The following is a 13,557-nucleotide window of genomic DNA, read 5'->3' as shown; positions in this document are numbered from 1 at the left end:
ACAGACACAGAAGACAAAGCATTCAGCATCTGTCCAACCTTCAATCTTAAAACAAGCAGATTTTTCCAGAGTACCGTGGGAGACTGCTCCGAGTAGATTGAGAATAAAAAGCAAAGTAAAAATAGTCTTGACATTCTCAACCACCCATTTAATAATGTCAACCAAAATCCAAGCGTTCATTGAAAGTCTTTGGTAACAATGTCAGTGATAACTTTTAAAATTCCCAAAGACCAATTAAAAAGCCAGAATCTTTTAGAAGTACTGATTGATAGAAGTGATACAGCTTCTCCTAACATGCTAGTGCATTTTGCAGACACAGAACAAAGGTCTTTGAAGTTGCAACCTCTATTATTCCACTTCAGAAAATCTAAGGACATATATGAGAATGCGGGTACTGATTTTATTCATACATAAACTTTACGAACTTCTTGTAGACAAAAGTTTAGAAATGTGAAAAGCTGGCAATATTATTGGCTGTACTCATTTTAACACCTTGCTGCGTACAATTAGGTAAGAAACTGAAAAATACTGTACACAAAGAAGTATCCAGTGATACTTCTGTAAACAGGCTAGTACCGGAATTAGCACATCAATTCTTTTCCCAAGTGCCATTAAGATCAACAGCAAAAAAATAGCAAGACCATGCTCCAGTAGGCTAATGCATCATTAAACTTCTGCTGCTGTACCTGTAATGAAAGTAAAAATCCTTCCACTTGACTGGCCATCATTTCGTAAAGAACCTCAAATTTTACTCAAACTTCAGGACTGGAATATGAAACATTTTGATCGACATTACTCCTTACATAATTCTAGAGTGTCCACAAGTGCCTTCGCACTCTGAAGGCCAGACTGAGGTGATCCACAAGATCAGAAGAAAACATCTCTTGCACAGAGCTAGCAAAACACCGTTTCCCCTGGAACCATATCCTTACTAACAAGCTGCTACTGAAATAATACCAGCCCTTTCCATCAAGATGCCTTTGGTTCTGCAAAAGGTAACTCTACTTCACAGTTCCTTCTTGTCACAGCACTCTCCAAACTAGCCAGCTGCAACAAGGTCTTTTACCATCACATACCAACATATTCTTCACGCCAGTCCCTCTGCTGCTTTCTCCTAGGCTCTCCTCATCCCAGGTGCACTCTCCCTCTCTCTGCTTCTTCCTCCTCTCTCTTCCTCAGCTGCCCAACCACTTCACAGAACCAGCCACAGCTGCACCTTGTCTACACCAGCCAACCCACCGCCCCTGAAGCCAGCCCACAGCTGTATGTTATCAATGTTAATTAACCCAGCTTCATTCCTCTACACCTTCTTAGTGTCCACCAAATACCCAGCTGGGCAAGAGGCAGTTCATGCTGTGGCTGGCTCCATGTAAAGGATATGCTGACTGGCCACATGCCAAACGAAAGACCAGGTAAGAAGGTCATCAGGATGTCAGTTAGGGTCCCTCTCCTTCCCCGGAATTGATTTATTATTCCGCTTCCCCCCCACCTCCCCCACCCCCCATTAAACTTGTAAGAACTTAACTTTGAGGCCTCTGCCCTTTGTTACCTCTGGTTGAAATTGGTCACTTGGTTCCAAAGTTAAGTGGGGGAGGTGGCCAGGCAGCATGATTCTGTGAGCTGTGTTTTCCTCGGTAACAAGGTGACAAAAAAGAAAGGGGCAAAAGGGGAGAGGCACCACTTACGTAACAAATAGCTGCAAGCTCCTGTCTTGTATGAGCCTTTTCCACTAGCCCTTGTGCCTTGACTGGGCTAACTCCATGGTCGTAGACTGTAAATTTAGTTCCCATGAGGTTTGACCTAATGTCAGGTTATGGAAAGACAGAGAGAGAGGCATCAGTGGAAAGTTTTGCCATCTTCTGCAGATATTTCTACAACACAGTGAAATCACACATCTCCTGCCATCTGAGTCTTCCTGTTGCCAGCTCAGTAAGGAGCTTCTGCAAAGTGCCTATGGTGAACAGAGGCTGTAAACTATCCTGGAAAAGCACCAAGCCAGAATTCCTTCTCTGAACAGCCACCGTGAACGGTAACGCTGAGGAAAGGTTGTCAACCCAGGCGAATACAGATTACATTAAGCAGGATGATGTGCGTCCATTCTCTCTGAACCGATACCAGATTGCTATTCGTAAACCCAACGCAACTAAAATGAAAATCCAGTCTCTCCTGTCTGTAGTTTTCATCTGTGGTTCTCACCTGAGTTTTCCAATGAAACTTTCCCCTTCCCGAGATAAATCAGTTGGGTCAACTGATATGAGGTAATTGGATGTTTTGCTCTTTTTTCGTTTTCTCCCTGCAAGAAGGAATGTCTGGAAATACAAAACGTTGATCAAGACTGGAGCTTTGTAAGAATGCAGAGGCATTGCTACCCAAACAGTTATCTCTCCATTTCCCACATCCATTCCCCTTTGTGTTCTGTGCTGTTTTTACCGTCTCCAAATTTTGATCTCTTCCACAAGCGCACACCCTGAAATCCTATCCCTCCAATCAGCTCACTTGGCAGTCTAGATTTAATGCAACTGTCCTTTCTAGTCTCCCCTCCTTTTCTTCTGGAGCACCTCAGTCTCCCTCCTCTTTTTTTATCTTTGACAATTTGATACTATTTTAATTTAATTTTTCATTGTATTATGGCTTTTAAACCTGCCAACTCCCTCCTTAGTGCCTTGGGCAAATATAAGCTGTCCTCATCGGCGTGCTGGCTCTCCTCAGCTTCTGGTTTCTTACCAGAAGTTCTCCCTTACACCAAAAAAACTCAGCGGTAGGAATACAATACCCAAGATACTGTGTGCTGCTTCCAATACCTTTCTGTTGTCGTCCCTTTCCAGATGCATGTAATAAGTGGGAAACAGGCCCCGGTCCATTCCCTTCTTATCTCTAGTGATTCGGCACTTGACTGTAATGCCACGAGGTGCAGGGCGTAATGCAAAATCCTCCAAGTTCTCTACCTCTCCCAGCTGTGCATCTGCTTGAGGGGATGGACTACAGGAAGCACCTGTTTCCTGTGGGAAGAACCATCATATTAGCAAATTAATATCACATCAGAGGCTCCAGTACTCCAAGAAAAGAAAGGTCTGTTGAAACAGAAGATCTCACGTCTCAAGAAGGTATTTGTGAAAGGAAATTTAAACGAGATACCAGCTCTGTTTCTCTGAAGAAAGTGGCTGTTACTCTGAGGAAAGACTAGCCCTCCAAGGGGAGGAGAGAAAAAGTACCCATTAACCAGAGACGAGTGAATTGCTAGGAAGGGGAAAATAGGTTGAGACACTAAATATTCTAAGCAAAGAGCCTCTCTGCCTTTAGAACTTCAAACACTCTGTGGGAAATGAGGCAGCATGCTAAACTGGACTGATGGATGCTGCAGGAAGACAGGCTCGGATTTTTGTGACTGAAATGAGCACCGAGATTATGTTGGTTCAGAACAGTAGCAGAAACAGAGTAAGCTGATGCTGGAACCTTCCCAACTAAATGCTGAAAGACTTTAGAGCAGGGGTCCTCAAATTACAGCCCACGGGCTGGATACAGCCCCCCAGGGTCCTCAATCCAGCTCCCCTGTATTTACAGACGGGGGGAGGGAAACCAAGCAGCTGCAGATGACTTCGTGCCACTTAATCCGCACGCCGGCCCCCTATTTAAAAAGTTTGAGGACCCCTGCTTTAGAACAATGGGTACAATCTGGGTGCAAGTTATGGTCACCAAAGGAACTGGAATTCTAATGGAAATCCGGTATAGATCATTAAAGTAATTTTTTCTGAGAGGTAGCTGAATCCTGTGGGTTGTGGAACCCAGGAGATTCCTCCCTTACTGGACCTTGGAGATGAGGTTGCTGGTTTACCCCCATTCCCAGGTACAGCCGGGAGGAAGTCTGAGTGAAAACACACAGACACACACACAGACTTGAAATTCACTAGTGGCTTTCACACACACACACCCTCCAGCACCCCCCACCACATATCTCCCAGTACCCCAAGCAGCTAACACCCAGACCTCTTGCAGCACAACATACACAGTCACCTTGATGTTGGGTGGTTGGTGGAGCTGAATGTGTTGGTTGTTTCAGACAGTTGGAGACAATGAGTTGTTGATGTTAATTCAGGTTACAAGCACTTCTTTGTCCTGCTAAGCGCTTTGTTAAGCACCAGCAAATCCTTTTGTTCAGAAAAGGAACTTCACAAAGGAAGCGCCTCCACGGGATGGATGGGCTGATAGGAAGCTCATCTCAGGCAATGAGCTCAGCAAAACTAGGGTAAAGGTAATTCTGACAGGGGGACCCCAGACCCAAAAGAAGTTGAGACTGAGCAGGTAAACTAATTAACATGAGAAGTGAAATAATTATTTGACAAAGGGGAAGTGGAGCACTAAGTAATGAAGGAGTTTAGTAACTTGTAACCAATGAGGGCTGATGTCTTTGTATCCTAAACTGTATAAATACTGTAAAGTTTTGACAACTGGGGAGCTAGGCATTTGTGGGTTACCACCTAGCTCCCTACTTCGTGCAAACTAGAATAAACAAATAAAGGAATACCTCAACTCGGTGTGTGAAATGGCGCTGTACACCAGGTAATGAACCCACTTATGGGACAACCACCTCACACATATACTCACACAGGTCTTCTGAATAGCGGCGTGGACCTTTAAGGCTGTCCAGCACCCGCGCCCAAACCCTCTGCCCTTTATCTGGTCACTAGCTCGGACCCTGGGTCTTCCTGATGCTGGTCTCTTCCGACTCACTGACTAGCCCAGCATATAGTTGTCAGCGTATGTATGTAACTCACACACACAGAGGAATACATTCACAGAGGGAACAATTAGAAACGGAGTTTTAGAAGATGGTAGGACACGCTGCAGTAATCAGGCACAAGATTTGGACAGACAAGCATACTGTCCTGCAGCTGTTTACATGCACCTGGTGCCTTTTACCCCCCTATTTTCCCATGCTTATTACTCCCTGATCCACTTCGACCCTTTTCTTTTCCCTCGAGTCCCTTCCCCTAAACACCCCATCACAAGTTTTGTCCAATCCCAGAATTCTCTGTTGCATCCCAAAATTCTGTTCCTCCTTGCATCCCACCATAAATGCTGCAAACCTCCAGGTAGCGATCCCTCTTCAGTTTGCAGTTGCTCTGAGTCATCTTGGTGGATTTTACACCAGAGACAATGGCCTATTCTGTCTCCTTTTTGTATCATAGGAGTAGTTGATTCATTGTGTTCCCATTTCACTGATTAGGCTGCTTGGGTTCCTCTGCCCACCACTGTTCCTTTGATCATTACTAAGTCTTTGTGCTTAACTCTATGGCCTTTCATTCAGATAACCTGATAAGCATGACCTTCCTCTGCCTTCAGGGATTAATATGCTAGCTACTGTAGTTGCAACTACTATATTTTAACACAGTGCTCAAGGGGTTAGTACTAAAATCAGGCACGTGCCCCACCTTTTATCAGAAATGGATTGCAAGACTTACTGCAAAAGATTTCTCACTGGTTGCAGAACTAGGCCTCTCAGATTCAGGACAGGGTGAGTGAGATGCTGGTCTCTTACTAGCTTCTTCCTCCTCTGTGTCCTCCTCATCAAAATTCAAACTGCCTGAAATTCCTGTCAGAATACAAGATCAAGCAGGTATCTTCTGAAAGAAGGTGTCATGAGTTCATGGCATCACTAATTCACATGACTTTTGCATAGCTATTCGCTCTTTTAATTAATTTATGTTGTCTCAACTGCTGATTTTCTTCATGTGCTATATTGCTTCCCGAGCCTTGTAATTCAAAACCCTAGCGACATTTTGCAGCTGTCACTGTGCAGATGATTAAGCAGCTGTCAGGCTTTTATTAATACATATTTTACATGATATTACATGACGTAACATACTGCTTAGTATATGCCATGATTGAATTAATTTTGCCTGTTTTCATGCAAAAAAGCCCTCCACGTCTTAAGAACAGAAAAAGGAAATCCAGATCAATATGCTGATGTTTATCCTATAAGTTGGACTCTGTACAGTTTACAACCTTTACCATTTCCCTTTAGTTATATACACACTGAAACGGAGTATAATTTTTCAGTAAGAACCCCTCCTATTCTTACATGAGTAGCAATAACTCAGGTCTCATGAATACTACCAATTATTTGATTTTTTAAAAGGAAGTGCAGACTGGGTAGTTTCAGCACTTATTTATTTAATCTTAACCTGAGCACAGTAACGTCGAGATGACTGGGTATACAACTAAAAGAACTCTGGATAAAGACATTTATAAAGAGCTTCCATACACATCACTGTTTGGTGTTTCCTTCCACTTGGAACTGCATCATTTTGTTCTGTGATTCCATTCTTTAATTTGGCTGTAGAATGGAAAAGCACATAAAGCACTACACTTGGCCTGCTAAGCTGAATTATTCACTGAGAGCCAATATCATAACAGTGCTCCAACATGGCACTACATAGAAGGGGCACTGCTGGAAGTTCTTTGTCTCAGATGAAACAGAAAATGTGGTCTTAACCTGCCAGTAAACTTCCCAAAGCACATTTGGAAAGAGGAAAGGCGTTAGCCCTAGTACTCCAGCCAATTTCAAAATTCACTATTTATATTCTACCTCCAACTAATTTCCCCTGAAGTTTCTGGGTAGTCTCTCCTGCTTCCTTTCCTAACTCTTGTGCAATGTTGCTACCCATAGGTAAGCAGCTGTTGCGTCTGACAACTGAATGGAAGTATTTCTACATACAGTAGTACCTTAACACATAAAGCGTACTGGAAACATTCTGGGAGACAGGCTCTGCAAAATAAAAACAAGCTGCGTACCATATTAAACACTAGCCATTATTTTGCTGCAAAGTGCTTAGGCTGCATGCAACAAAAAAGGTTTCCTGTGGTACTGGCAGCAACATAAGATACTTGGCAGACAGAGATGGACACTCCACTGAGAAACTTCTCAATGGGATATAAACTGTCGAATATAAAACTCTAAAACTGTTGATTGTGACAGCCTCTGACTCAGGAAGAGCACCTTTCCTGTTAGTCTCCTCAGCAGTTAAATTACTGCATTTACTGGCTCTAGAGGGTTCTGCTGTTGTGAAAATATTCAAGCATCATATCCAGATATATTATATATATATAATATCTGGAATAAAAACACCCCAAACTTTAGCAAAATGTAAAGTATAGCATTTTGTCACCAACTTCCTTGGAAAGGCCACAAAGTATACAGCACATTGATAAATCTTTAAAACATAACTGTTATGTTCCAATTAATATCAGAACAAAGAACTGCAGTTCTGTATTTCTACATGCTGTAGAATCTAGTAGTCTGCATTTAAAAGTAATATCCTACAGACACTTATTTCATGATTCCTCATATTTTTTAGTTTTTATAATACTACTGAAAAATAGTTATAAGACATAGAAAAGCCCCAAAAAAGAACTTTGCCCATTATCAACTCTTACCTCGTTTCTGTAGGATCTCTTGCAGATCTGGCTTGCCTGCTGTGTCTGTTAGAGCCTCTCCATCATTTTCCTGATCTGTATTGTCTTCCATTTTGGAAGATCCAGCAGAGAGGGTTTGGAGCTTGGTCCCCAAATCTTGCACTTCTGATTTCAGGAAAGCAGCTGGTCCATCAATGCCTGCAGGCCAAAATGAAACAGAATGCTAAAGTGTTTTTTACCCCTAAATAAAACAGCATCCCAGGATGGTGGTTCTTTTCCTCTTCCCTTGCTCAAGCATCTCTTTAAAGTACTGATGGATACTTGTTCAACTTTTGTCAGAATACCTGGGGGGAGTCAGGCCTGACTCTGGTACAGGCCACCTGCTACCATAAACATATCAGGCATCAGTTTATCAATTTATAAATATAGTGATTGTATTTACTTTTTTTACAAGGGCTTAAGCAATTAAAATGAGTTGTATTTGTCATACACATTGACATTCTTAAAATTATTTACGGGCAACTACTCTATTTTCTTTTCCTTCACGTTCCTTCATTGCTCCTGCGCCAATAAGCGAGTGCTCTACAGTGAGTATCACAAATCAATTTTATAAAAGTATCTACAGCCACAGGCAGAAAAAAATGTAAATGGATGTCCTCTATACCTTTTTGGTAGAAATGATATTTCCATGTTTAAACATGCAACACAGCTGTCCACCCGCTTTTCATAATTGGCAGAGATGTCTGGATGTCAGGGTCTGGCACATTTGTTTGTTTTTTACAGTTCAGTACTGCTCAATCATACTGTACTACGATTCCACTCTCGTACCTAGAAAGCTATGTAATCAGTCTTGTTTGTCACTTGACCACTGTCACAGCAATGTAGGTGCCCATCCGTGACATAAAATGCATGCACTGGCATTTTGGGGAACATTACGCGATCAGGTTGACTGCTTACCATGTAAAACAACATCACTGTGGAAAGGGGCAGGAGTTTCTACTAAAGGAGTCTGCTCCTCACACCCTTTGGGCTTTGACCTACGCAGCTTTGCCTCAGGATTTGGCTGTACCATCAAGGGATCAAGACGTTTCTTCCTCTGCTTTTTCTCTAGAAGAGCTCTCTATGAAATAAAGAAAAAGCATGAAATAAGGATGAGTAACCACATCCAGAGAGGCAGAAACCATGCCTCAGCTATTGGCAATGGCACGTCACCGATCAGGATCTCCAATAAACCTGGAATACTCTTGTAGTCTCTTACAAAAAATCCTAGACACAGATATCACTGTGTCTTTGGAGTGAGACATCGCCTTTGATTCTCCATCAGTGGCTGATGTGTACACCTGCTTATTTTCTGATCTTTCCTGAGACTATCAGAAGATAATGTGAATTCATTTCATCCAGTCTAAATTGCAGTAATGTTTAATATGAATAGACAAAATCAGTAGTCATTTATAATCCAATATGAAAGCCAGGACTTGCAAAGAAAAAGGTTTTTGTCTCAAAAGCTATCATCTTACAGGGAGAACTCAAACCAAATAGTTCCCAGAAACCAATGGTGACAGGTAAGACTTGAAGGGAGAAAAACATTTTAAAAACGACAAAAAATCCAAACCAAAAGCTATAGTCATTAAAATAGGACCGATCCAATAAAAGGAAAATTGATCTACTTTGCAAAGTTTTTCCACGTAATTCAGGACTGAAAGGAAAGAACAGTAAATTCAAATGTTAAAAAATAAAACGTTACGTTTCCAAGATTTGATGTTTATGATTTCCTACTAAATGAGAATAGAAGACTTAAAGCAAACGCAAACGTCGCGCCGTTTTAAAGACACCCACACTTAATCCTTAGAAGTTAAGGCAATACATGAAGAAGGAAAAAAATCATATTCTAATATTCTGTAATGCACCACTACACAAATGATGTGCAAGCCCCTTGCTGTAGATGCAGTTTAACCGTGCCTGCTTCTAAGGTACCTGAACACCCCCCTCAAAGCTGTTCTTGATGGTAGAAAGCCATTCTCCATCAAATTCTTTTCAGTCTCCAAGGATCCAGCAGCTAAACAATACCACCAATTTAATCCAGTTGAGACATAGACATCTTTGGAACCCTTTCCTCTCCTGTTATGCTTTTTCTCTCTCTTGTTGGTTCTTTCCTCTCCTATTAGACTTTTTGTCTCAAGTGAGGTTAGTTTCTCGGGCAACCTCTCCCTGAGGAATTCTAAAACAACTCAGCCCTTGGTCCTTTATTCTTCCTGCTTTTCAAGCACTTATCTAAAAAATTTTTTTAAAAAGCAAGAAACCCCCCAACCAAACAAAAAACCCCAACCTAACAACAAAAACCCAAAATTACACACACACAAAAAAAAGACTAAAAAAAAAACCAAAATAAAAACCACCACAAAAAAAAAAACACCAGACCAAAATGATCTTTTATTTAAACTCATAATTACACTTTGAAGACTGGGCTGCAATACAAGTAGTGTTTGTTACTGCAGAATTATTTGCAAGGATTGTCCTGCAGGGCAAAAATTACAGAGAATTCCAAAGAGACTATCACATCAGTCTAGAAGAAGAAAAGAAAAATGACCAGCAGAAGTCATACTCTTAGAAAATGCTCATTACAGATAAAATTTCTTTTCTAGAAATGTAGTCAGACCCTCCAGAAGAATTTGCATTTGTTTGTGTTGTTGGTTTGGTTTTTAAATTAATGCTGAGGAAAAGTAAAAATTTTGTGATAGTTTATAGATCTCCAGTAGTTTAAACTGAAGGAGAGAAGGAAAGCAAGAATGAAAACATTATACTCAGAATAAACATTTGAGAAAATATGTTGTCAAGGTTTCTCTACCTGACAAATAGACAAAAAACCAAAACCAGACATATCCTAAAGGCAGTAAGAAGGTACAAAGCTACTGATAGAATGGGAAATTTAATTTGGGATCAATAGAGGATATAATAACTTTCAAAGCTACTTAACTGATTATTCTATCAGATGAGCTTTTTTTAAACATTACAGTGCTCACCAGTCTCAAAAATTTTTTTTTCTTACATTATGTTTCATCAAAGAGTTTCTAAGACTCACCAATACAACAGAATCATATTGGTTTATATTGAAACATATAATTTACTGCTGTTAGATGTGACCAATCCTCTTATTGCAAGAACTTCAAGATAATCAAAGTAACAAAACTTGATAGTAATTTAATTTGTTTTCGAAAGGCTTCTCTTTACCACTTTGCTTATTGAGATAGAAAAAAAATTATCTAAAAGTCCACTGACAGCACAGACAGCAGCAGTTCATTTTCTCTACATAAGGTGGCAGAGCAGCCTTACCTTCAGTACTATGCATTCTCACTTACTCCACTAAGATGAAGCAGAAAAAAAAAGAAAATATTGTGTTTCATTTTGTCTACTAACTAGCCTTTTCCTCCAGCTCGATGTTACACTAAAAATTCATATAATATTACAACAAAAAGTTTAGATAATTCATGAACAGGACACCAGAACACATAACCCATTAAATAAGTAACAGATACAGATTATCATGATTTGTTCAGGATTTTGTGAACTCTCTATTAAATACTCTCAGATACATTTTCTTTGCACCACAGAAAAATATAACACCAGAATACAGGACGATTAAAGGATCACAAACCACCAACTCCAGTTCTAATGAGTTTCCAACAAACTTAAAAGTCAGATGTGTCAGATGAGTCTACCAATGCAGACTAATACGACAACGAGCTTAGTGTTATTTCTACAACTGTGATGAACAAGAAGGTTCCAATCACTTCACCGCTGAAGGTGCAATACCATACTAATTATTTGGCATGGTCCTACCTTAGTAGGCCAGGTACAATGGATCCTAGCTCTGAAACATCCTCTCCACTCTTCCAGCTCCTCCTTAGTTCATGCTGAGGCAGCAGTGACAATGCTAGTGATGATGGCATCAATGAAACTTCATGTCAAGAGTAACTACCATACCAGGTGCATTCAGAAATACACCTTCAGCTTCACACTCTCCACTCACAGGGAGACAGAGGCAGTGCACTCTGAGCTGCAGGTGCCTCAAAAGACACGGAGACACCCTCTACTGCTGGGGAAGTAAGCACTGCCTGAGCAGCCACACACTCTCCCCTGGAGGAACAGGCAGTATTCTAAATAAAAGCATCCCGGCAGGCACAGCTGGCCCACAGATGGAAGCTGATGTCATGCATTATTATAATAATATTTTTATTTTACTGCAATTACAGGGTTTCCAAACCTGTCCTAAAGAGGGGTGACAGGCATATGTCTTTGCTGTGGCAAATGCTTATTCCAGATTCTGTGTATGGGCAAAAATTCTAAACATGATCCTGCTGGATTAAAAATGTTTGCATTTTTTTAATCCCAATTCCTATAAATGTTTAGAGCAACTTGATCAAGCGGGGAATCAGCTACAACCAGCAATGAGGCTATCATGTCTAACAGTGATCTCCTATTGACCTCTATTTCTTCAGAAAGCATAGTACTATTATTCATGTAAAAGTTAAAAAGTAGACTTTAAAAGTTAATACTCAAACCTGAATATACAATCCTAAACTAGAGACTTAGCATTTCTCAATAAATCTCATTTGCAAGATGAGGTGGATGGGTGGTGATGTTAAAATATATTTTAGTGACATTTTCTAGCTGTTGGTTTTGCAGACGATTGCAATCTCAACCAAACCCAAGAAAGCCTGAAACAAAATTGCAAGAGGGTAGGAATTCTTTAAACTCACCTTTCCATGACTCAGCTGACAGCTGCTCTGAGGGAATTCCACCCAGCCCAGCAGCTTTATTTTGGCGGAACAGCAATGCATCCCCTTGGCAAGGTCTGAAACTAGGCATACATTGACCACAATGCCTATCACTAAGCAAGCGATTACCACCAGCTTGTGGCCCAAGACAACAGTCCTAAAACTGACATTGAGGTTCATCACCAAGCAGTCAGACCATCCTTAGTTTTGGAACTTCTTACTGAGTGGCATTTGGCATTAAATGCTCTTTTACTGATTACTTAAACTAATGCTTTTAAAAAACAAACAAACAAACCACAAGCTTACGGATAGCTACAGGTAAAAGGATTATCCTATGACCAAAGATAAATTTTACTACTTGACTCTAAAGTGTTTTAGATAAGTGAGTCTATACACTCAGATAAAAGTTGGTAATAAACCCACTGTCTGAAGTAAAAGCTAAGCAAACTCAGACTAGAAATATGGAACAAATTCTGGTAAAGAGGGTTATTATCCACTGCAACAATCGCCTAAAGACTTATGTCTGGATTTAAAGGTCCTCTGCTGAGGGAGAGACTTCCTAAAAAACATACTTGAATTTGAACACAGATGAATTTAATGCAAGACAGGGATTTGTGGTCCATGTGAAATGGCAGCTAGAGAATCATAATAATCTCACATCTTCTAATCTACGTATAAGCATTTAAAATTTCACAGAGGAAGAATATTAAGGATGGATACTCTATTACCTTGAAGAATATGGTGATATAAGCATCCAGCAAACAGTGCTTTAGAAACTGAGACCTGTATTTGACAAACGCTTGGCTATAAATGCTTTGAAAGATACTGGAAATCTTTCTCAACAGCAGTGTTAGGGAGATCTTTCTAAAGCTTGGGGAAGCTTTTTCTTTTCCTTTGAGGCTTAATTCCTTCAGCCTTCCTCTCTTTTGATTCATTCCATCATTGCGATGACTCAACCCAAATAAAATGAAAGGATGTATGAAAAATAAATGTATCAAAGAAATCAAGCCTACACGCCAAAGTAAGGTCGACTTAAAACTAACAAAAGCCATGAAAATCTTTAAAGAAAAAATGTTAGCAATAAATTGTTTGTATTCCTTAGATGATCAAGCATTTTTAGCACTTCATCCCCATTTCTCAAGTCTCTAGATGGCTAATGTTTGTTTTCCTATACTTATTTTTACTAGATTTCAGCACCATTATTTACCTGATTCTCTAGTTTCAGCTGTCGCAGTTTCATGCTTTCATCCTCAAAGATGCTGGGAAAGGGAAAGAAACAAATTAATTATTGCTAGTAAACAGTTTGCATTACAAGAGCAAAGCACATTCACAGACTACAACTTCACCATCAAGACTTTAAAACAGTTGT

At 40.3% G+C, this 13,557-nt stretch overlaps 1 protein-coding gene across 2 annotated transcripts in view; it reads right to left on the bottom strand.

Moving 5' to 3' along the window:
• Positions 1 to 13,557, bottom strand: part of TULP3 (TUB like protein 3) — a 33,174-nt gene that overhangs the window by 5,780 nt on the left and 13,837 nt on the right. For both annotated transcript variants that reach the window (XM_056339547.1, XM_056339548.1), the window contains exons 2-8: positions 13,396 to 13,447; positions 8,371 to 8,533; positions 7,435 to 7,611; positions 5,460 to 5,590; positions 2,802 to 2,999; positions 2,197 to 2,309; positions 1,686 to 1,800 (exon numbers count right to left, since the gene is read on the bottom strand). In XM_056339547.1, the coding sequence (XP_056195522.1) occupies positions 1,686 to 1,800; positions 2,197 to 2,309; positions 2,802 to 2,999; positions 5,460 to 5,590; positions 7,435 to 7,611; positions 8,371 to 8,533; positions 13,396 to 13,447 (949 nt within the window). The remainder of the gene's footprint in view (positions 1 to 1,685; positions 1,801 to 2,196; positions 2,310 to 2,801; positions 3,000 to 5,459; positions 5,591 to 7,434; positions 7,612 to 8,370; positions 8,534 to 13,395; positions 13,448 to 13,557) is intronic.

The sequence above is a fragment of the Falco biarmicus genome, chromosome 5 (assembly GCF_023638135.1).
Source record: "Falco biarmicus isolate bFalBia1 chromosome 5, bFalBia1.pri, whole genome shotgun sequence".
NCBI classification, from domain to species: Eukaryota; Metazoa; Chordata; class Aves; order Falconiformes; family Falconidae; genus Falco; species Falco biarmicus.
Note: the sequence above shows the minus strand (reverse complement) of the source record. Positions and strands in the feature narration are given on the sequence as shown.